General features: G+C 39.2%; 3 protein-coding genes across 6 annotated transcripts in view; 2 read left to right on the plus strand and 1 right to left on the minus strand.

The window, feature by feature from the left end:
- Positions 1-155, plus strand: part of LOC127021679 (uncharacterized protein CFAP92-like) — a 63,432-nt gene extending 63,277 nt beyond the window's left edge. For all 4 annotated transcript variants that reach the window (XM_050904873.1, XM_050904875.1, XM_050904874.1 and 1 more), the window contains one exon: positions 1-155. In XM_050904873.1, coding sequence (XP_050760830.1) covers positions 1-121 — 121 coding nt within the window. In that variant the 3' untranslated portion in view covers positions 122-155.
- CFAP92 (cilia and flagella associated protein 92 (putative)) lies at positions 122-23,459 on the plus strand. The gene is made up of 11 exons (XM_050904869.1): positions 122-163; positions 2,158-2,256; positions 3,118-3,302; positions 4,917-5,806; positions 6,845-7,040; positions 12,290-12,454; positions 13,254-13,466; positions 16,078-16,216; positions 17,211-17,413; positions 21,680-21,879; positions 23,088-23,459. Exons 2-11 carry the CDS (start codon positions 2,199-2,201, stop codon positions 23,260-23,262), a joined length of 2,424 nt encoding a protein of 807 aa, XP_050760826.1. The 5' UTR covers positions 122-163; positions 2,158-2,198; the 3' UTR covers positions 23,263-23,459.
- ACAD9 (acyl-CoA dehydrogenase family member 9) overlaps positions 23,253-24,668 on the minus strand; it is a 26,930-nt gene continuing 25,514 nt past the window's right edge. The window contains exon 18 of the mRNA XM_050904871.1: positions 23,253-24,256. Within this exon, the coding sequence (XP_050760828.1) occupies positions 24,156-24,256 (101 nt within the window). The 3' untranslated portion in view covers positions 23,253-24,155. The remainder of the gene's footprint in view (positions 24,257-24,668) is intronic.

Here is a 24,668-nt window from a genome sequence, read left to right on the forward strand (position 1 = left end):
AAGTGTGATATTTGCAAAAAACAGATTTCTGGATAAGGCCCAACTTCTGAAGCAGAAAGCAGTTGCTGGTCCTTCAGTTAGTTCAACTTCAAAAGAAACTGAGAAAACAAATGTAATATAGGAATTCTGACATATGGAACAGACAAAACAGCCACCACGAATGGTAAGTTCTGGATGGAACTATGGACTAGATTTAAAAACGTAGATAGGGAATTCTGTTTATCTTTTTTTTTTTTTTTTTTTTTTTTTTAAAGAATTCAAGGTTAAAACAAAGAAAAAAACAGTTATGGGACCTGTGCTTTAGTCTCGGCTCTGCCATGAGCTTTCTGTGTTTCTTCAGCAGCTAATAAAACTTTCTTTTTCAGTTTCCTTAGCTAGTAGTGTGAAACAGGGATGATGATGGTCCTTTCCTACCACTTGGAGTGTTCCGGGGGTGAAGTGGTGGATATTTACAAGGGACTTGGGTGTGCAATGATGAAATTTGTAAAACAGTTAAAGAGTAATGTTGGAGCTAAAACAACTATTCCAACTGCGAAATTATCAAGCTGTTGTTTCATATCACTTGCATCACTTTTTCCACTAGAGGCCAGGTTTTGATCTGTGGTTTACAGTCCATTTTTATTTCCAGTGCTAGTTCATTATGTTAAATGAAAAACCACAGCCCCACTGAGTGATATTTTGCTCTCTCATCTGTAGCTCACATTTGACGAAGGCCCTATGAAAGATGGAAGGACATGATAACCACTGTGATAGTGGACACTAGAGCATATATTAACTCACCCGTGTTAAATAGCATGCTTGTCTGGCCAAAAACTAGCACGGCATCACAGGGTTGCAGTACGCATTGCCCCCACTAGACGTTATAAAAAGTACATTTGCTTATCAATAAGCATCACCGGGCATGAATGATAACATTCAGTTGTAGTATCGTTCTGTGAAAGTAAGTGAAAGCACCGATAGGGTCAACCAAATCTTTACTTGACAACTGTTTTCTGTTGCTGTCCCCTGTGATGGAGTTTGGTGCTCCTGCTTTTATGGACAGACCTTTTGAAGAGTAGAAAAGAAAACACTAATGCAAAACAGGGCATGCACAGAAATAGGCAGGCATTTTGGAGCCCTCCTGTGTGCATGCAGATGGTGGTAGGCAGCTCAGGCTGCAGCACAGGGGTATGTTTGAAGAGCTTAACCCTGAACCACATCTGCCCTGTTTACCTTGTGGCTCTGGTTTGGTCTTTCTTTCCCATGACTCTGGAGACCCGTGACTTATGTCATCAGTTCTACATAATTATCTCTCAAACTTCGACGCGCTATTTCTTCAAAATTAAGGCAGTTGGAACTTTCATTTATGAGCTTGCGATAAACAGGTATGCGCTTTGTAGGGAGTTCTCTATGTGGGTTATTGTTTTGCTTATGTTCAGAGTGGACTGTTTTTTCCCCAGTGTAGTTTTGGTACTGCTAATGTTTCTTGTCACATTACTATTGTTATTAAAAGATAAAACTTTAGTAATATGTTGCATGCCTCTCTTTCTTTCAATTTTAGTGTTAAATTTGTCCTTAAAACATTCTGCCATTCCTTTTATTATGGGAATAATAGTAAACCAGGACTAGCAACAGTAATATTTCAGCAGTTCTTCTTTTAAGTTACTGTGTTCACTTGCTACATTTTTTGTCAAACTTAAACTACTTGTGCTGAAATTCTGTGCTTGCTTGGTTAACTGATTGGAGAAAACATCTGAAGCTAGGATTTAAATACTTGAGGCTGGGACTGACTGTGCTTTTACTGGTTGGGTGAAGACTGGATCTGAGTGAAAGGAATTTTGGGAATAATTACTCAGCCTCTAAGAAAATGACAAAGATTAATGAGTTTATCTTCATGGTATCCTTGTGAGGTAAAGGAATGACAATATTCCTGTTTTGTAGATGTGAAGTTATAAAATACAGGCTTCTGGAAACGATACATATCACAAGGAGTACCATATATGGGTCGTAATGCATATATGCAAGGAAAAAATAGGTGGCAAAGATAAATTTAATTTTTTCTAAGAACAATACTGAATTATGCCACCTACTGCAGTAACTTTTAAATTATTTCTTTCATTAATTGGAACAGAATGTTTCCTCCTTCCTACTCAGTCCAACCCTGCCTTCCATCAACAGGTAGAAGAGGTTCTGGTGCTAAAAGAAACATTGATGCTACCATGGCAAAGAAATATGGTATTGCTTCGCTGCAGTTAGATGTCATGCCTCTCCTCTCAGGTATTATTCTGTTAGGGAGGGAGAGACATGCTAGGTGTACTCCATGTCTCCTCTTCTGAAGCCCCTGTGCTGGTGGGTCTGCCTGGTGGAAACTGTCTTGAAAGATCCCTAGGGAATTTCACATTCTGGATAAAAGCTACCTGGTTAAGAAAGATGCGGGATTTGGTTTTGATCTGGGGGAGCGTGACATATGTTCAGAGGTCGGTGTGCTCTGAAGGGCAGGATGTCAATAATAATTCTACATTGTAGTTCTCCGTCAGCATGTGCATCTAAGTTCTTGTATCCTGTTTGATTTAGAATGTGTTGAAATTGGCATATTGGTCAGAGTAGAGTGGGTTATTTCTGTGGTTTTCTGACTGTAACTAGATTAACATTCATTATTAATATACCGTGTCCTACTTTTGTGCGTAGTGGGTTAAATCTCCCCTTTGTTCTGTGCATGCAGACAGAAATAGTGATATGTTATGCAGCATGGAACTCAGCTGCTGAGTGTAGGGATGTGGCAAAGCTGCTTGCAGAGAAGCCAGTTTGTTTAAAGGTGCTTGTTTACCTTTAACAAAGAGTTTAATTTTGATGAAGAGTCTCTGAACTGCTTTAATTTTTGTGTTTACGCGAACTGCATATTCACAGCTTTAAAAAGAAATAAACTTCCGTGCGCTTTCAGCAGTTAGCCCAAGTCAGGGTTCTGACACTTCTTTGGGGACTATTTTCTTCCTACTGTAAAAGATAAATAATATTTGAAGCAATTAAAACAATACTTTTAATACAAATTCAGTGGAGGTTTGTAATTAATTGCATCAAATGTGGGTGCCTTGATGGGATTGCTTCTATAACAGTATTTAATCTTGTCTGTTTAAAAAGGAGAAAAATCAGTGATCAGTCGTCTGGCAGAAAACAATCCTAAAGTTTTAGATGCTTACGTGACTTTCACTGTGGAAACACCTCTTCTGTCTGAAAGACAAAGACATGAATTGAATCCACTGATTATAAGGATTAATTCGGCTACCTGCCTCCCAAACACGCCTGTACCAATAGAAGTGCTGCAGGTAACACATATCGCTACTTCTTTCTGAAAGAATTTCCTTGTTACCCTCAAGTAGCTTTGCTTAAAATATGGACATGGTTTTAAAGATAACTTTCCTTATTAGTAGCAAAATTGGAGAATAAGACTAACATATTTCCTGAAAAACACGTGGCCAGATTAGTGCCTATGTTATCATAGGCACTGGCAGCAAAACAGCAATCCTTGTGTTTTCCAAGGGCAATAATTTATATATAGTCATCCCATTTTGATTTCTGAGCAGTGAATCTTGAGTAAACCAGAGAAGATCTAGTTCAGTCACAGCGCTATATTGTTTGCAACAATTTGCTGACAAGTTAGTACATGTAGACTTGCTCATTAGAACAAATTCTATTTCTGTGTTAAAAATATTATTTAACTTAAAAAAATAGCAAATGTTTCACATATTTAAAAATGCTGTGCACAAAAAAAGGTTCTATATTGGTGAGAATATAGTTTAAAGTTTTTGGTCTTATATTTGTAAATTTTGAGAGATGAGTTAGAAAATGGTTGCATTTTTAGGCTTAAAGAAATGCTATTTTTAAAAGGCTCTTTTCTGAGTATTATATATTGTTGATGTGAAAGTGAAATTAAGGTCAAAGACCTTTGATTTCGGGAGCTATTTTGTTGATCCCCATCTGAAGTGGAGTTATAAGAGAATAGTATATGAAAGATCTGGTTCAAGTTGCATCAGTCTGGTCCTTAACATTAGTAGGATGTTTTGTTGTTGTTTTTGTGAAAATAGTTTAATAATATTATGTCAGGAACTTTATAATGGCGCATATAGTTCTGTGGTGGAGTTTTACACTGCAGGGCTTATGACAGACTAGGCAAATTGGCTTAGCATTTATGAAGAGAAACGGGGAAAATGTCACTAACTGCACAACGTAATAAATAATGGAGACAAAACTACTCTGTAGTTTCTGATTCAATTTGCAGAGTGACCACAGAATTTTTTACTTTGTTTCCCTTGCCAAGTGGGATACGGTATGAAATACTGAACTGTTTCAAATTCGGATTTGTCAGGATAGTCCTTGACAGGTAGCTGCCGCTCCATGCAAGCTGCCATAATGCTGATGGACGCTTACATGGACGAACCGCAACAAGTACTGTGGACAACAAGTACTGTTTGCTTCCCCGGATTTGTAAACAAATGGCTAATAAGGGAGATCATACAGTCCATTCCCTAAAGTATCTCTGGATACTTGTTGAATTTCCTAACTTCTAGCTGTAGGCATTTATTTTAGGCCTCGAGTCCTACAGATGAATGCATAGGGAGAAACAAAGATCTAGGAGCCATTGCAGTCCCCAGCATGCATGCTCCTTTAATGATCTAGAAACGATGAGAGGTTTTCTGACATATTTGGAAGGTCAGCAAAGTTGAGGACAGGCAAACGATGAGGACAGTATATTCCCCAAACCCAGGATCCAGGCATGTAGAATGGCCTCTTTGCTGCCTTGGAAGACCATAATTTGTGCCATGAAGTACATCCCCCATACCTTATCTACTAGAAAAGCTGATTGTTCTGTGAGGTTAAAAATAAAAAGGAAAAAGGTTAACGCTACAAATACCTGATTCTCCCTGGTTTTTGTTCTTTAGAGGTTGTGTGTTCCCACCTACTGCAAATACAAATTTCACAACTTTCCACCTCATCGAACTCACGGACAAATCCATGGAACTCACGTCTACTTTAAGGATGTTAATGTACTTCTAACAGGGACAATGAAACCTGGGGAGTTACAGAGATATCTTAGAGGTCCACCTTTGGAGATTGAAGTTCATGACCGGGATAGAAACATGGAAGACAACACAAAAAAGCCATCTTTGTTTGGGGAGGATGAAGCTGATGAAAAAGTGGGTAAGGTGAGCTTCCTTGCTTGCAAATCCACAGTCTGTAATTCTTTTACGAAGAACAAAGTATGGCATCCGCATGGGGTAGCTAAAGTCAGTCTAACTGACTTATTGTTGGGTAAAAAGTACTTGACTATCAGTGCTCCCATCCATAACTGTTCAGCTCCAAATACAGCTGCTTTCAGTGAGGAGGATAAAAATGAGAAAATAACAGAATCAGTGAGTAGTTCTTCCCTGATACCTATGGGACATTATCTAGAATCAGACTCGCTTTTGAAAGTAAGAGTGGAAATAGCTGTGCCATTGGGAATGCATGCAGAAATTACTGATGCTCAAGTCACAAATTGCCCATATGGTTGTATAATCTACATTTTTGACTACCATAATTCATCTTTATTACATGATTTGGTGGAAGAGATTACAGAAATCAACGCTAAAGCCCTCCAGCTGGACTGCTATCCTGTACACTTCATCGGAATGGCTCTTGCTGCATTAAAACTGAAAACCACACTTGAGAGAGTTTCTGAGTTGGATATTGTTACTGGTTTTCACTTACTGGATGGAGCAACTCACCTCTTTGTCTTGGAGGGATTAAAAGACAAAGCAATCAAGAAGCTATGGGATAGACACTTTGAAAGGTAAGAGAGTTTGAGGTTTTTCATCAGTTATTTCCTTAGATTCAGAGATTTTAATTTGATTTATACTTTTATACTCTCCATACCTATCTTTTTATTTTTTATACAAAGATATATGGGCAAGTACATAGCTGATGCTTTCTATGCAGTTTTAGTGGATACGAGTCCCAGTGGATGGTTCACTTGAGGCATAAGCTTCTCATCTTTATCACGTTACACCATAGATCATCCATGTAAAGTTAAAATGAGAAGGATGGCAACACGTACTTCTTTTTGTTAAGCTGCTGCTTGGTTTGTGGAAACAACACTATAATCTGCCAATTCTAAATAATAACAAAAACCACTTAATGGGATCTAAAACAAAAAAAGTCACCATGAGGAAGCTGTTTCTTCCTTTGAGTTTAGGGGAAAACGTGACAAATTCAAAGTGAATGTCTCCCTCAAATTTCATGTTTAAAAATAATTGATATTTTTTCCAGCACTGCAGCATGTTGTTAAAGCTTTCCTGTGGTGGTTTGTTGTTTGTTGGTTTGTTTTGTTGGGTTTTTTTTTTTTTTTGTTTTGTATTTTTTTTTGATGCAAGTCACTTCATTGCTGTTACGGAAATTATTTATTGCATGAAAAGTTGTCTCTTGTCACTGCTCATCTGTAACCTATATAGAAGCTTTGTTTTACTGCTGCAGTATGCATTTTGGTATTTATAGTAGAAATACTTTATATAATGCTTTTGTAGCTATAATAAGGGGCACAACACTGATGAAACGGAGGTGAGCTTCCTTTCAAATGTTTGCCATGCGGCTTAAAAAGAAAACATATGCAACTCAGTTATGTCATGAGAGTTTTGATATTTGCTTTGTAATTTTGTCCAAAATAATTTTTTGAGAATAGTTCATGTGAGGTGAAGGCTGTAGAGTAAGAGGTTCCATGTAAAGGACAAAAGCAAAGCAGTTTCATTAGAGAGAGTAATTGTACTGCAGAACTGAGGAAACCTGAGATACGGGCTGATTGTGTCAACCTTGTCGTTGGGGTACTTTGTTACAGGACTTACAGACATGAAGATGGACAACTGGAAATACTATATAGACTCACAACTGTCTTTCCGTCAACGCCTGTATGCAGACCTGGAAGCTATCTTTTATCATTTCCGCCTCTGTCAGCCCCTCTTCACTATAACAAAACAGCCTCTGCTGTATGTCAGAGGTATGGTTCCTTCGGCATGTTTCCAAGCCTTGTCCAGGTATGACTCGTTCAGATCCATAGTCAAGAAATTAAGAAATGAAATGTTAGCAGAGTGAATATTTGGTACAAAAAATAATACTCTTGGATGTCTTTTCCCTGATGAAAGCAGTCTGTGGGCCTGATGGGTAATTCAGAGTTTAGATCAGGTGTGGTAAGACAGAAGAGCATGGTTTTCTAACTGCTGATGTAGTGATAACTGGCTGCTGGTGAGCCCAGTTTTAGTTTGGGCAGGAATTTATACTTTGTAAAGAAGGGGAGAGAGGTGTATCAGTAGGATAGTATATCAGAAAAAATCTGAATATAATACAAATTGAAGAAAGAGAAAATTCCAGTGTCAGAAGCATCAGCTGGGAAGGATTTACTTCTCTGCTCTGTTCTCATAGAGATGGAGTAAAGGAGGCGGCCAAATAGGACTTGATAGATCCAGAAAGTCACTTGAACAAAGTGGGAAATTCTAAAAACAGTTTTCCTGAGGTAACTAGAGAAGGGAGAGTTTTGTGAGAGTTGGGAGAATATGTTTCCTGTTCCTGGCTTTTTGTTTGGGGGTTTTGTTGCATGATTTATTGCTGGATCTCTGCCAGGTTGCTCACTTTGTCAGTGTGCAGGTATTCAGAGCTGTTTGCCTTAAAGCATCTCTGACATTACATCTCATGAGATGGATTAGAGAAAAAGAAAATGGGTGAAGTCTTATGTGCGTACATCTCTATGTATTTTACTAATCTATGAAAAAATTTCTATGCGTGGTTTTTTTTGTTTGTTTATTTGTAAATTAAGACACATCTATTGAGAGGTGGAAAAAGGTACCATCCATTTTTGATATGAGCAATTTGGGTTTAGAAAGCAGAGATGAACTGTGATTGCTTGCTTTCTTGCTAGAAGTAGACTGGCTTGTTTAGATTAACTTCTGAACTGAAATCCTGCAAAGCTTATTCGAAATGAATGGGGACATTTAGTCCTGAGACAAGAATGAGTGAATGTCTCCTAGACCTCAGTCTGATTTCATAAAAAATTCTTGTTGCTGTGCAGTAATACGCAATCTCGTAGCAGCCTTCCCACTTGCCCTCTCACATGCTTGCTTTTTGGTAAAATATATTCAGTAATGTGTATTACATATGGATTACCTGTCTACTACAAGTTTTATTTTGCATATGTCAAGGTAGTTGCTGAAAAATGAATGCAGTGCACCTCTGATCTAGCAGGCTGGTTTAGTATATCTATCTGTACTATGGGTTGGCTGACCCATTCAACTTCAAGAACTGTTTATTTGCTGATGACTAATGAAACTTAACTTCATTAAGCTAATGAAGAGCCAGGCCTTTACACTTAAAGTTCTGAAGTATATTCATTCTAATGATCTGCATGTAACTTGAGTACCTCTTCCATATCTGTAATTTGTTTCATGTTTATTCTGTGAGATGGTGAGGAAAAGAATACAGTATGAAGGTGACTGGTGGCCATCACTGTGATGTCCTTAAAAGTCCTTTTTTTCTTTTTCTTTTTTTTCTTTGACGATGGTTGGTAAATACCTTTCTTCCTTAAGCTATGTGCTGGCATTATTTGAGGTAGAAAATAACATAATACTGCATATTTTAGACACTTGGTAGTTCATTTTCTTGTGAATTTTATTGTAGTATCTCCTGTCTAAAAAAAAAGAAAATTAAATCAGCATGTTGGCTGCTGTGCACAACTTGCTGCAGCTCAGGTTCCTGCAGTGAAAGTAAAGGTTTCGGGATGGCTGGGATAATTTTAAATGCAGGGGGTTATATTTCCACTAGAGAGAAGTGAAGCTGCAGGAATGATTACTATACTTCGTAGTACTCATTGCTACAAAATCAGAGAGAACCTCAGTAAGAGCATCTTTAGTGGCTGAGACAACGTCCTTCTCGACATCAGCTCTTTTCAGCAACCCACCATCACAGATGAGTGAATCATGTCTGCCAGGCTCTGGGTGTTAGTCCTTTTTGCCATACCCTCATTCTGCTGTGTCTGTAATTATTCGGAGAAATACAAATGAATTCTTCACTGGAGTATGCAGACTGTGAACTGTGTTCAAGAGCAGTCTCTCACTTGTAGAACTCCTGGTTCTTTTAGTTTTTGGTTTGCTGTAGTCAGTCAGTGGTTTAATGTGTGCACAACAGAAACTGCTGCTTCTTGATGCATTGCCTTCTGCTAGAATTAGCCAGGAAAGTAATTTTAACTGTAGAAAAACTAATGCACATGATCCATATGCACAATGTCCAATTTAATTTTTAAGATACCAATATAAACTCAATTTGTGTCACTAATGCTGATGCAACTTTGAAATTAATGTTGTTTATCAGTTGCATGTATTGTTCAGAAGTAATGGTGAGAAAATAATGTTGCAGTAATTTTACAATTGAATTCTTTTACAGTACTTTGTAAAGTTACTCTCCTCAAATAAAGAATAGCTATGCGATAAATGGATCAACAAATTTTGTCTTTTGGCAAGGAGTCATAATACTATGTTTGGCTATCAGGCAAGTCACTATTTCATGGCCTCTGCTATGGCCTGAGCCAGAGAGGCTGAGAATTGAATTAAGTGCATGTGTACAAAGTGTGCGTATGGTGCTCAATAGCTGTCACATATTTAGAACTGCTTTTGTGTTGACACTAGTCTTTTCAGGCCAAATTTAGTGAATGAAATCAGATGTGAGGTAAGCGTTGTCATGAATGGCATATAGAATGAAAGTTGATCGGAACGAGACGTAAAATAGAGGTAAGGCAGGACGGATTTTAGTGGGTGTTCAACATAAATACAGGTCATACACTAGAACCAGTGTGCATGAAGGGAGTTTGCTTTATTGCCTTTCCAGCCAGAGGCTAGGGAAATTCAGCAACTAATCATTAACTTGCAGCTAAATCTAGTGCCAGCAACATTCCTAGAGTATTCCTAGTAGGTTTATTAAACTGCAAAACTTCTTTATTGCTGCTAAATGCCAGCATGCATGAACTGACTTGAACTTCTTAATAAATACATATTTCAAGAAGGTTGTATAGTTTTTCCACAGCAATATTAACTGTAATGATTCGATTGCAGTAAAGTTTTTGTAAACTAATAAAATGTTGATGTCTATTTGTAGGCTCAATTACCTCTGTCACAGTAAGAGGCTGAGGGATGTAATTCATGGGGATCTGCTGCCCTCAGCAGAGATGATCACAGTCGTGAGTGACAAGTATGGAGTTCCCTTAACTGATGAGGATCTCTTCACTCAGAAACCTCCTTTACTCTCCTTTTCCTCTGATGATTATACAGTACCAGAAAAAGTTAGCAGAGTGAAACAGGCAGTATGTTCTTCATTAGATAACTACAATGAAGTGTATGTGGAGCGGAAGAAAGAAATAGCAGACAAAATGTCTTTTGAGAGAAACCATATTGTGGTGAGTAGTTTGCGATATGCAAGAGGCAAGCCTCATAGTTGCAAAACTTCATATCCTTAACGCCTCCTTCGTCTCCTGAAACAATGACTCATTAGACTTAAAAACTTTTGGTAGGGTGTTCGTAGGTATTGTGCAGACATTATAAAAAAGTGCAGAGTAATTTTATTTTGCAAAAGTTGAATTGCAAATGTAATTGCTTCTCAAAGGGGAAGACAATTCTAGTGCTCACAGGTAAACAGAGGAGACACTGCATGAGTGGTAAGGAAACTGATTATTTAAAGGACTTGTAATTTCTTTTTGTTGGTTTGGGTTTGGTTCCTAGTTTTCTTTGTCTCTTCTCTGTAGCTCCCCCATTGTGCTTTAGCATGTCATCCAGGCTTCAGATGCTTGCGGGGGGCCAAGCCAGCTAAGCTCATGTGAAAATTGTTCTTTCTTCTCTTGCTGTGTGAAAGACCTGCTTGCCTTTGGGCAACCATGATGGCATTTATTCTTAACTAAATAAAATCAGCAGTTGCAGACAGAGCTGAGCGGAGCTTTAAGGAAATGGTGAAGAATTTTAGAACCTCTTTTTGCTTGTTACCAGCATCCATCCACACCTTCTGTTGCCTCAGGGAAAACTCATTGAAACTAAACCCTCTCCTGTTAATATAGACATCAAAGAAGGGGTATCCCGCATGTTTCCTGGGAGTCTGAATTGGTTTTTGGAGTATATTGCTTAGTTGAGGACTCTAGCCATCCCTTTGTAGTTTGTGAAGAATAGTTCTGAATGAATGTTTTTTCCTGTATATATTTAAATACAAAGAGGTTTTGCCTGGTATGTGGAAATCTGTGTTCCTGTATAAGAGTACTGTCTTGGAGATACTGAAAGAAATTAACTCCTAAGTATTTCCTTTTTCAGTCTTAGCCTGTTGATAAAGGAGTATTACATGAGGCTAGAAAAGGAGACAATTAATTATTCCTGGTACTTGCGTTTATAACATCATAGGAGGATGAGAGCAGCAGAGCTCTTGGGCCTAATCATTCTGTATAGATTAAGTGTAAAGTTATTTTGTTACTTGTATAAAGTTAGCAGTCTTCCCAGTGTACATGTTTTAACCAGTTTTTGTTTTATATATGCTTTTGAATTGAGGATAATAGAGGAACTGGGAAGTCCTCTATAGAAAAGAAAATATGAAATTCTTTTTTAATAGCAGGTAAGGTAACCTTTCAGGCTTTTTGATTAAAAGAAAAAAAAGGGAAGTGGATGTCACAGGGAAGTGACATCCAAAATGCAATTTTACTCTCTTGCTGTAATTACCTATTATGGCAGCGTCTGAATTCAAAGCCATAATTACCGTAAACATAGTAGAATGACGTTGTTAAGTGAATGAATAGGTATGAGGGTTTAATTATACTGTGTCAGGAGAGAAATTTGAAGAGTTCTAATGAATGGTATTTCCCATGTCACTGTATTTGCTGGGGTGTTAATGGAATCATAGAAATAAAAGACCTAATCTTATTTCATTTGAGGACGACCAGCATCAGCTCTCCAGAACAGCTATTTAGATCTGTAAGTAGAAGTCATTCTCTGGTGAGTGCTTGCCTCCACTCTGCTGCCATTAGTCTTGCAGAATATCATATGCAAGGGTGAAATGATGCTTTTTTTTTTTTTTTAATAGAGTCTTTTTGTGGAGTATTTTATTAACAAAGAGCTGTTGTGTAATAAATCTATATATAGGTTTTTTTTTTAGCCTTTTTTGGTTAAAGTTTTTTTTTAATGTTTACAGAATCATTTATTTGTTTATACTTTTTTCTTAACACTCTGAATTCCCAATTCAGACAGAACTCGCATGTAATCTCTCTTTGCAGGCTAACATTGGTGCTGTATGCCAACTCAAAGGAAAGATGAAAAAGCCAAAGTTTGAAGCTTTCAGGATTTCTCCTGTTGATGGCAAATCTGTCTTTAACTACAGCTCTCAGAGCCTGAATTCTGCAGAACTTGCAAAGAAGCGTCTTCGCCAGGAAATGGCAAAGGTAAATTGAGACACATAACTGGAAGATCTTGGCTTGCTCTATGTAGTGCTTAAAAAAGAGAGATGAATTAAATAGTTTTACACTAGTAGCTCCCATGTTAGCGCATAGGAAGGGAAGTTGGGATCCAAAAGGATCTCAGTCTGAGAGGTATTCTTTGTTGCTGTGTAAAATTCTGCTCTTAATGCTGTTTGTTATAGTCAAGTTGTCTCATCTCCATGACTTGGGCTGTCATTTTGAGCGCAGACTTGGATAGCCTAGGTGGTCGCTTCCAGTTCTATGTCCCACACATTTATAAGTGGAAGAATTCGAGTAATTGCAGCATTGGTGTATGCACTATTAAGTGATTTGAAGAACACATTTAAGAACACATTTGAAGAATCACAGTTATCTGCTTTTGTCTGAATAGCTGGCTTGAATCTTAATAACAAATGCTGTTTTCCTATCAGCTAGTGGAAATTACTGTAGTTCTGTGAAAACTGTTCATGATGTACTATGAACACAGTATGAACCACAGTTCTCTTTTTGCACATATAATATTAAAGATATTTCTTTCTGTAATTATTTTACAGAGATCCCATTATACCACTTGTCATTAAATCCATCATTGGATCATAATAGAATGAAATTAAAAAACTTTTTTAATATTTAATGATATATATTTTGTATAATTTTGACGTATGATTACTTGCAGTCTTAAGGAAAGAAATGATACTGGTTCTGTACCTTATGGGCTCCTTTCCCAGCAAAGGGGAATTCACATTAACAACAACAACAACAAAAAAAAATCTTTTTTTTGTAGGAACCAAAGAACAGATTCACTTATTGTCATGAGTATCTGTCAGCCACATTTGACCCAGTGGATGTGGTTGCTGCCTGTAAGGAATTCTTTGCAAAATCCAAGAGTATGTGGCTGTCACCGGATGGATTTGTATTTCCTGGATTTAAGAGCAGCATTGAAAGCAACCTGCACCCTCAGATGCCTGATGAGGCACGTCTGGAGGATTTAAGTGAGGTAACAGAAAACTTAAATGAACAGTCCCAAGTGAACTCAAGCATTTTAGAAGACTTGAAAGAGGCAGGCTGCTTTAACATATGGAAGTCTCTTTTGAGGCATACAGTCTAGGCAGCTCTTTTGAGGGTGACACCTGTATTTGCAATTTGGGTACATCAACACCTAGCTCACCCAGGTGATAATTTGTTTGGATACACAAATTCTACCCTGAACACATACAGAAAACCCATTTGCCAATATTAATTGGATATTAATAGGTATTAATGGACTATAGAGTGCTTTGTTTTACATTTACAGGTGGGTCTAGTGTCAGAAAAATCATAATATTGCATTCTGGATGGGTTCCAGGCTGTTCTTCATGAGTTGCCAATCTAGTTGTAGCCTTCCTTCATGTTTCCAGATTCCCTCACTGCTTATTTTTCCTTCATCTTTTATTTATGGTTTGCAGTTACAGTTTTATGGGGTGTTTGTCCTTCACCACTGTGTTCTCTATCAGTTCCTTCCTGCCCTGTGTCCTCTCTCCCTTCTCCTGTTCTTTACTATTTAGCTTCTGTTTTTCTGCCATTTAACTGGATCATCAACTAGTCTATCAACTGGACTAGTTTACGTTGCCTGTTTTGAACAGTCTTCAGCGTTGTGCATACTCAAGCACATGTGGTCTGCCATGAGGAAGGACATTTGTATGTTATTAGAATTGGCAAGATGAGGCAATAAAGGGAATAGAACAGAGTTTTTTTTGTGCAGGATCAGTAAATTCTACCAAAGTAATTGAACACAGTCACAGCACAGAGTGGAACAAGCTGAATGCTTGGAGGCTCGTTATCGTATCTTGCAAGAATGTGTACATGTTCATTTAATTTTCAGGCTTTATTTATCTTACTTTTTTTTTTCCATAGAAATTAAAGTAGTTTCTCAAAAAGGTTAGAGTATAGCTGAAGTGAAATGGTTAGTGAAAACAAAGTGCTTTTTTCTGATCCGTGATGCTGGAAAATGTATCTTCTCATGGAGGAGCAGAAAAGATTCACTGACCAAGAGGAACAGAAGCCAGCCAGTGCAGTGTAATAGCTAGCGCCTTTTGCTGAAGAGACAAAAAAGAGGAGGGGAACTAGGCAGTACAGGATCAAAAACTGACAAGCTGAAAAAGGGGTAGCAGGCTTACAGTGCAGCAGCTGATGACTGACACCAGAGTTACTGAACTGAAATAAATGGGGGACTATGATATTCGGTGCGGGAGTAGCAGTTGATTAGTATGTTGCATTGACCATTGGCAGCTACTGATGGGATGAGAGAGGGGAAGAGAGCTGACATCTTACCCGAACGACACTAAAGTGCAGCCTGGCAGTACCAATAGCTGTGTAGCGTCAGTCCTAGCCATGGAGCTGAGAGAAAAGAGGAAGGAGGCTCCTCCTGCTCAAGCAGGGACCTCATGGGCAAGACCAGTGTTATATTGGATAATGGAGATTGATTCTGAACTTACCATTTGTGTTACCTGAAAGGTGGAGCAAAAGCAGAAAGCTATTGGATCCCATTCTGAAGCAGCCTGGTTTTGATACATTGCCTCTTTAACCATTCTGGTTTTCTTCTCAAACACAGAATTTGACCATCTTCTGTAACACCATTCCTTGGGAGGTAAAAAAGTTCTTGGAGTTCTTCTGGTTTCCTAAATGTCCCCATCCAGTTTCTGCACTGACTCAGCTATCCTTTAACTGCACAGTTTTAGGTAAAACAGTGAAAGTACAGGGCTAACAACAGACAGTGGGAGTTAATTTGTAGCTTAGGAACGATAGTTCTGTCTGAAAAAATCTAACTGGTATTTCAGCAGTGGGTAGTCAGAGGACCACAAAAAGTCGAACTCTATTTCTCAATTGTGATGATGAATATTCCTGCCATGATTCCAGTGCACATGCTTCTTCTCTCACCTGCTTCCTTGGGACACCTGGGCTCTTGGCCCCAAGAGTTTAATACTAATGATTGTGGTTTTAGAAGTACTAGGACAGCTTCTGCTCTCTAAAAGCACTATGCTTTAAGATCATCCTTGAGATGATATGTAGCTCTCACTGTTCTGGCAGTTCTGTACAGCCAGCCCACTTCTTACCATTAGGAAAAGATAAATAACTAGTTAGTTTTTGTACTGGGTCTGTCGTCTTACAGTCTCATTGTGTGGAGGAGGATATTGGCATGGAGTCACATGGACGAGAGGGATGGTCCATGTTCGCCTGCAAGTTTAGCAGCTGTGTATGAAATACAGGAAAGTGCATCAGACCCTTTATATCACTGCAGAGAAATGTGACATAAATATGAAATTGAATCCCCTGCCAGGTATTTCTTAAGTATACTGTAAGTGCCTGGATGTTAGATAACAGCTCAGTACTAGAGTATCAGCAGCTTGCTCATGAAATGGATTTTTCTTCTTATTCATGTGTATCAAACACAACAAATTGAAAGGCTGCTTACAGAAAGAAATAGTCTTGTGTAGTGAAGTCTGGACTTTGGTAAGATCCTATTATGGTAGTTGTTAGATTGCTACCCAAGAATCTGGCGAACTTATTTTTTGTGACTCCTCCCAGGTCATTTTGGCCTGGCTTCTTAAAGGGATTCAATTTTCATTTAGAAATGGCAGGAGAATGCTCTGCATGCTAACATGGAGCCAGTGCTGTCACGAGACAGATGGAGCTGGGACAAACGGCACATTGATTTTGATCTCTACAAGAAGCCACCTGAGCTCTTCGTGACAACAGCCCCACGGACTGGTAATGGATCTGTTAAAATTAACTAATCACAAAGCTTTTAACTTGAAGCTCTGACATATGGTCCCAAAGCTTGTTCAATTCTGCCATGGAGGAAGGGAGTTGGAATGCAAAGAGGTTCAGCAAGGAGATCCATGTACAGCAAAACTGTTCGTACTCTAGCAGATGAAGCATCTTAGGATGTAAGACCTTGGCTGTACAATTTTACCCCTCCATTTACCCAACTTCTTAGCCTTAGTTCCTTTGCCTATAGTAAAATACGACAGGGAGGTATAGATCCTTCTTGGCGGCTTCTTCTGTAAAGCTACCTTTGTTGGCTGCCTGATCTTCCTTTATACAGATTGATGACAGTCAGCTTTAGTTACCAAGGTCAGACAAAAAGCTGCCTCACAGCCTGTAAGCAATACCAGATAATTGGTCCAGAGGGGGCCTGAGATGAGCCAGTTCAATCTGCACGCTGTCACAGCAGCCTGTAGCGTGCCTGCTGAGGTGGTCAGTGTATAACCTCATGTTCTCCCACAAACAGTAACAAAATTGTATTTCGTTATGAAATGGTATTTTGAAAAGTTTGCCATGTGTTTCTTTTTACTCAGAACCAACTGAGATTCACTGGAATATTTACAAGCAGAAGATAGTAGATTTATTGTGGTTGCTAGAATCTTTCATCTTTTACAACTTTTCTGCTGCACATTACCCTGTAACTTGCAAAACGCTTGCTTAGTGCAGTTCTTCTCAAGTGCTTCTTACAGAGAAATGCTTTTGGAAGCAGTCAGGATTAATTCCACATTCATGTGTGTTTTATGGAGCCTACAGGACAGTGAATTGTCTTTGCTGTGAGCACTAGCCATTATTCTAACACCTGTATCATTTCTTCTAGTGGAATCGTTGTGAGAAAGGTTGTTCTTTGCAATAGAGGCTTTTAGCCTACTTTTTTTAGTTCAAACAGCCAAAACTTATCTTTTCCAACTGGTTTCTATTGCCTGGGGTTTTTTTACAGTCTGTTGTCGGCCTTGTGAAGATGCTACTCGAACTCTGCAAACTACAGTTGATGATACCAAGCTGAAAGCTCACCGGCGTTCCACAGCAGCTGAGTTATCCACACGTGGGCCAAGAGCTAGGTTTCAGCTACAGAAGCTCCAGGGACTTCTGAAAGATGAACCTCTGAAATTCTCACTCAGGAAGGCAGGACCAATTTTGAAGGTAAAGGGTAACTGTCTTTGGGTACTGACCCTGGCACCTACCTTTGTGCAGCAACAGCTGTCCTGCACTTTGTGGAAGGCAGATAACATGTGACACTCTTAATTTAGCACAATGCTTTTGGAAGTAAAAATATTTGTTAAAATTGGTGTTGATAGCACTGGTTGACTCAATCTTACAAAGCTCTTAGAAAAACATATCAGCCTGGGCACAAAATGAAATTTTTTTTTTTTTTTTTTTTTTTAGTTCTTTGCTTTGATGCTCAGAGATAACGGAGGAAGGGGAAAATTTCTGTTCAATTAACTAACTTGCCTGTCAGTGTGCAGTGCGTGAGAAAAGAAGAACAATTTTTGGCCAGCTGGCTTAGCGGCTCTAAAAGAAATTGTAATGTCCCCTAATGAAATGTAGGGGTCGAGGCACTTCTATAGACTAGATGCCAAATGTCTCACCATGTGTTCTCTTGATTACCATAGTGCTGTATAGACTTCCTGAGCATTGCACTTCAGCCCGTTGGTGCAAAAATCCCACAGAGACACCCCAGTTTGCAAGACTAAAGGATTTGCGCTCATTAATATGAAAAGCTGTATGGGTGGCCTGCACCTAACTGTTCTTTTGTTGGCTGAATCATAGTCAGTGCTTGCATCTAAATGACTGACCCAAACCCTGAGCATGCTTTTAAAGCTGATTTTGATCAAAGGGACTGAAGCTCGCTGTTGGCTACAAATGCTCTAGAAAAACAAACACAGGAACTACGAGAATGTTGGTAACAAAAGCAGAGTTAAACCTTTGAGGCCAACTCACTACAACCCCCCCCCCTTTTTTTTTTGTTTTTAATATTCTGAGTGCCAGTCCTTGTATTAAATGGACACAGCAGCAAGCTGCCTGGCCTCCTCAGTTTACAGTGTCAGGATTTGAACTGCGTATCCCTTTGTGCTCTCTGTGCTTGGCCTTCTGTTCTGATTTGGCTGCTCAAACTTGTCCATCTTGGACTCTTTGCCCGTTTCCTGTAATTCCAATACACAGCCCTTTTTGCTAGATTGAATATAAATACTCTTATTAGTTTATTAGATAACTTACATCTTGTACTTCATGACATTCTAATTATGGCAATCAGACTTGACTCTGTCATATCCCAAGTTTCTTGAACACATTTTTCAAGCCTTCCAACTATAGCTCATGGGAAGACATTTCTGTCTTGTCTCACAAATTTGGCTACTCTTTTGCAAAGACTGCAAAGACAACCCTTTACAAAGGAGATGTTATATGCATTAACTTCCAAGGGTCTCCTTTGGAAGAAAGATTAAAAAAACCCAACAACAACAAACAAAACGAAACAAGCAAAGCGCTGTATTTTAGTTCTTGCTTTGAATAATTTCTGAACTAGCCTCCTTTTCCAGTACAGTGTTTTTCCTCTGACAGAAAAGGAAAGAAAACATCCTTGCCGGATGATGTGCCTTGCTGAAGGAACATAGAATTTAAACACAATGGATATATTAAAGCTAAACATGTAGAGTCACGTTATCACAACATTGTTTGTTTTCTGCTTATTTTTATGTAAGACTGTTTTCGGAAGGGTGAACACAGTGTCTCAGCTCCACTAGCTAGTTTAGTGCCCTTGCCTTCTATTATCTGTGCATTCTTATGCTATTGTGTTCTCTACTGATTCGTCTCTCTTGGATCGCCTCCTCCTTCACCTGATTTTTTTTTTTTTTTAATCTTCTTTGCTGTAGCAGCTTAGAGCTGGTTGCTAAGTGCTGCGCGTTTCCCTCCATACTATATAAGCTGTGTAATTCCCCTCCCTGTCTTCCTGACTAGGATTCCTGGCGCTCTGATGAAAGGTCCTATCACCCGTACAGGTCTGGGCATTGCTGGAACACAGAGGGATCGCTCGGACTGTCCCTCAGGTGCTCCGACCGCCTTCCCAAGGTCTCATTGTTCATCCCAGTGCATGGGGGTCCAGCTGTGCATCTCCCTCCCCCACAGCTGATAACTGACACAAGCTAGTGTCACAAAATGGAGTGGTTTAGATCACTTAGAGAATCACCGTTAAAGATATTGGCAAAAGTGATTTTTTTTTTTTTTTTTTAATGTGAATTTGTCAAAGTGCAACTTAATGAAGTTTGATGGCAAGGTTCGCTCTATTACTTACTATATGGGAGAAACATGCAAAGAGAAATCAAGTTAATTTGATTTAGAATGATTTACACAGAGACTGGAGACGCGAAAGAGTAAGGGGGACCCTTGTCATGAGGTTCAGAGTGGACCCCCTTGCTTTCTAAACTCCTGATGGAGCTTCAGTGCGGCTAGAACCAATCTTAGTCCCAGACTTGGTCAACGGTTTATGTCTAATGGAATTAATGCAAAGGTAAGGAAAACCTCCTGTTGTGTCACGAGGTTCAGAGCGGATCCCCTTGCTTTCTAAACCCCATCTCAGAGAAGAGTCTAGGTGTGGCTGGATCCATACTTAGTCTCAGACTTGGACAACGGTTTATGCCTAATAAAAGGGATGTAGAGGGTAAGGAAAATCTCCTGTTAAATTATTATGTCAGTTTATTGGGGAATGAGTGATTATGGATCCTATACAACTTTAAGGTAGCAGCGATTTAAGGTTTATTAATGCTTATGGTAAATCACAAGATTAGGTTATATGATTTCTAACAATACTTAATCATCAGTCAATTATCAGAGTGATTTAATGAAGTTTGCGCTCAGCACAACGTTTAGTAAAATCATACACACACACACAAACACACGCACAGATACAGAGGTTAACCTGTAGTAAAGATTTTTCTCTCTTGGCCAATTGTAATAAATTATTGGTACCAAATGATCTTTAAAAACCTTGCAAAATCCAATTGTAGTGAATTACTCACTATTCTCCTTTGTCAGCATTTGTCAGGAGACGATCTTAGACCCCTTCTTCTTCGTCGGCATCTATCAGCAGACGATCTTGGAAATCCTCACAAAAGCTACTCTTTAAAATCCTCGTGACATCTACTACTTGCAGTCCTCACGAAAACTACCCCGAGAGGCATCCCAACTCAGGGGGAGATACTGGGTCACAGCCTGCTGCAATCCCGGAGAGCTCAAAGGTCCTCACTTAGGATCACTGTTTATAGGATGGCAAGATGATTGACTTTGGTCAGTGTATTTCCATTCTGGCCACGTTCTTTCCTGTCAGGTAATTCTGGCACCCTCCAAGGTGAGCCATGATCCAAGCAGCAGGAGTGTCAGCTGCGGTTCCAGGCAACAGGCGTTTCAGGCGCGGTTAGGGAGTGCCTGATTATCCTAACTCACTGTACCGTAGCCAGGATAACAAAGTACCAGGCTGTCCCAGCTCAGTGCACAAGAACGCAATGGTGGCTGGTCCTGACATCGCAACGTGGCCTGGGGGGGCTGCACCACCACAGCTATTCTGTTTGTGCATAGCAGGAACCAGCTTATTCCTAGGCGCAGGCTTTGTATCTCTAACAGGATTTACTTCTTGCTATAAAGGCAAATATGGACCCTTTTTTTTTTTTTTTTTTTTGTTGTTAAATTTTAATTGTGTAGGCTTCCTTTACCTGCTTCAAATGCTGGACTGCCTCTCAAACCATGTGCTTTATTTAGCCTTCTGTGAGTGTAATCTGACCCACTGTGTTAGGTATGCTCAAGTCTCATGTTCAAATCATGCTTCTGAGTAGATTTAGTCTCTCAGATCTTGTCTGGTGCAGCTATTTGATTGCTAGGACAATTTCTGCTAAATATTTCTGCTCACTTGGGAGGCAAGCAAACCACCTGAGGGCTGTATGGCATCTCTGTGGACACTTGCAAGCTGGAGCTTTACCTTTACTGACTAGCCTGGCAGTTGTGGTTTTGGTTTTTGGTTTTTTTTTCACTTAACACTAGGAATCAGCTTGTGATTTGTATCTTAAAGGTTTTGAAGCACAAAGGTTGCACATAATGGCTTTTTTTTTTTTAAAGTGATCTCAAATACAGGCTTATAAGACCATATGAGTTTGAGCAATGCGTGCTTTAGCTGTGTACATTTCCAGCCTTGTAGTTTGCCTGTAAGGGAAGTGCTCTGGGACTCATTTACGTAATAGTATATGAGGGTGCAGCAGCTTTCATTTTCTCGTCCATGTTTTGGGGAATCTGTGCATTTAAAAATTGACTCACCTTGGTGCTCAAAGGCACCCAAAACTTCCTGTGTAGGCAGCCATTCCTCACCTCTTCTGTTCTTTTAAAAGCCTAGCTGGCTGAGCACCTGAACATACTTTCTTGTCCTAGCCTCTCCCAGCCCTTTCCGTGTTGGACAACCAGCCCTGCGACACCGGTTCGGATGCCCTCCCAGGAAGGAGGGAGAGCATCGCCAGTGGCTTTGTACCAGGTCCCGATGACCAGCACAGCTTGAAGTGGAGCACGAATGTTATCCTCGGGCACAACAGAGAGCATAAGCAGTTTGGAAAACTCCAAGGCGCAGATTTCAAGTAAGACAACCCAATTGCTAGCAATAGCAAAAGTGGGCCCACATCATTTTATACGGTGGGTGTCAAAGAGTTACAGTATACAGATATTATAATAATAAATTACTAGGCCAATAAATTAAATTCTTAGGGTGTATCCCACAGAAACAAACCAATTATATAGGACAACTTGGCGTTCTTGGGAGGTCTCCCTTTCCAGTCCAAACTCCAGAATTAAGGAATTACGTTTGCCACTTGTAAACAGTGGCCCTAGGTGTCACTGGGTATTACCTGCATGTTCACAGACTGAGCTTTCCACAGAGCTGTCGGAGAGACTGACACTTCAGCCGTATGCCTGGCCTGACACTGGAGAACGTAGGCTGCAGCATTGCTAATCTAAGCAGCATAACTCCAAGTTCTTGAAGAGCAAATTTTACCTTTCCAGTTTAATTTAACTGCTAGAAATTTGAACAAGTTTCGTGTTATTTGAACTTTCTGAATTAAACTGTATCAGACAGCAAATTCTGCATTAACAGGAAACTTGTAGTTACTATCTCAATTACCTATAGAACAATTTAAAGTGGTTTAATTGGTATTTTGTTCTTTATTGTGGGAGATGAGTTCTGGCCTTTATTTTGCTGTCATGCCATTAAATCGTCCAAGATACTGCTTCGCTTCATTTAATTATTCAGTTCTTGCAGAAATGTAATCTTTCAGAATCCCACGTGAGATATAAATCCTGCTTAACAAGGTCAGACTTTAGCCTTTTGAGTGTCAACTTGTGAAATGATGATTCATTAGCTCCTGTGTATTTTACTAGGGCGAACACTAGATTTGTCGTTTCACAGCTGGCCTCTATCTTCCCAAGGCCAAGCAGAGCTGCATCTCGAAGAAAACAGGGTGTTAGCTAACAAAATTACTGCCTGTGTTAGCTGATCCAGAACTACTAAGCTGTTAGCAAATTTTGCCAGAGCCCACACCAATCTTTAAATGGTACAGCACCTGATGATCAAAATTCCTTATTCAAATCACACTTCTCCTAGGAGTTGTTGAGCAACAAGAATGAAGTAACATAGTTGTAGTAATTGATAAAAGTGGTGAGCTCACTGTCTATTACAGTAAATTATTTTACAGATTCAGTGGTGTTTAGTAAACACCTTTAATTGTAAAATTGCAACTCTATTTATTTATAAAGAGGTACAGCTTAATCTCAGAGTCCTTCTTCATTCCAGGTCACTTTGCTATAAACATTCATTCGTTTACAAGAGAGAACAATCTGCAAGAGCAGGAGGACGCGCCACCATCCTCACACAACAGGAAGACCCTCTCCAGAATGACACACGAGAGCAAAGTTACTCTGGATACAGGTACCTTGGCAACAGAAAGCACTCAATGAACAACAGATAATTGGTAATGTGTACCTGTGACGCAAAATAATTGCCTTCCTAATGAAATCTGGCCAGCAAATAATTCCCAAAGGCAAGTATGGGGACACTGTTGAAACGTGTCACTGGACAAAACTGACCTTGCAGGGACAGTTAAGAGGTAGCTAAATTATGTTTGGGGGTTAGCAAGAGGGTAGGGGAAAAAATGTGTAAACTGTCATCAAGCTCATGAAAAATCCATTGTCTCATGAGGTTTTTTTAACAGTGACAGCTTATATTTAAATAAAACCCCCTATTTCGTGTTTTTAAAAAACAAAACAAAGCAAAGGGGCCAGTGTAAGGCTTAAGACCAAGGCCAAGAACATGGCGAAGTTCTGATTAAATACAAGGAAAAACATTTAAATGAGAGCTCAGAGAGACAGTGAAACCCCCGTCCTCAGAGACACTCAAAACTCGCCTGGACAAGACAATGATGACTGTAGTTGGTGCTGCTGTCCGCACTGCGTTGGACAAGGTGACCTCTGGAGGTCCCTTCCACACTAAATTGTTCTGATTCTGCAAGTCTTTCAGTGCTTCTCTAAAGGTAAGTAAGTCGTTGATTTAAGCCTAAAGATACTTACAAAAACACCCAATCCCTTTCCTGGGAAAACACATCTCACTCTCCGAACCTCAACTGTCTTTATTCAGCTCCAAGGGAAACAGACATATATACATCTAATCAGGTAACTTGAGATTTAAATAAAATTTATTTATCCTCTTTATATGAAGTTGTGTTTAGAAGTTTTATTTTACACAGTTACAGCTAATTACATTTGGTAAACTCATGAAACAGTTATTTTTAAGGTGTCAAATACCTGAACTGCAGAAAATTAGTCACTGATTTACATTCATCAGCATTTGCTGTCAGGGAAGTAATTAGAATGTCCTGTCCAGTGGGTGAGAACAGGTATATGCTCTCTTTTCCAGTACCTGCTTTGCAGCTTTTTTAATGCAGTCATCCAGATTTTCATCTGCATCTATGGAGAAAGAGAAGGGAAGATAGCTTTCCTAAATCTCTTTCAAAAAGGATTTTAGAATACGAGTGGCAAATATCTACACTTCAGTGCCAGGAAATAATTTAATGTTATCCTCTGAAGAAGACTGATTATTGCAGACTGAGTTTCACAGAGCAAATGCCTAATTGGTTAGTACTTAACCAAATAGGTCCAATACCTAATTGTTATCTAATATTTTCTTTACAGGAGTATTTGCTACTGATAAGATTTTATATTCCTCCCCACAGCTGGAAAAAAAGTATCACTGCAGTTTGTTTTCTCTATTAAATGAAAAGGCTCTTTATATTCAACTGGTACCAGTTCTGTTCCTCATCCTAATTAAAGGCAGAGCAAAGCTATTCTGTCGGTCACATCAAAACCACCTACTTTTCTT

This window comes from Gymnogyps californianus, chromosome 13, assembly GCF_018139145.2.
Source record: "Gymnogyps californianus isolate 813 chromosome 13, ASM1813914v2, whole genome shotgun sequence".
In the NCBI taxonomy this organism is placed as follows: domain Eukaryota; kingdom Metazoa; phylum Chordata; class Aves; order Accipitriformes; family Cathartidae; genus Gymnogyps; species Gymnogyps californianus.

Coding starts and splice junctions, on each gene's coding strand:
- CFAP92 (XM_050904869.1), top strand. CDS start 2,199: ATGGCAAAGAAATATGGTATTGCTTCGCTGCAGTTAGATGTCATGCCT. Junction 16,217..17,210: donor GACAACAGCCCCACGGACTG/GTAATGGATCTG, acceptor GTTTTTTTACAG/TCTGTTGTCGGCCTTGTGAA. Junction 17,414..21,679: donor AGGCAGGACCAATTTTGAAG/GTAAAGGGTAAC, acceptor TTCTTGTCCTAG/CCTCTCCCAGCCCTTTCCGT.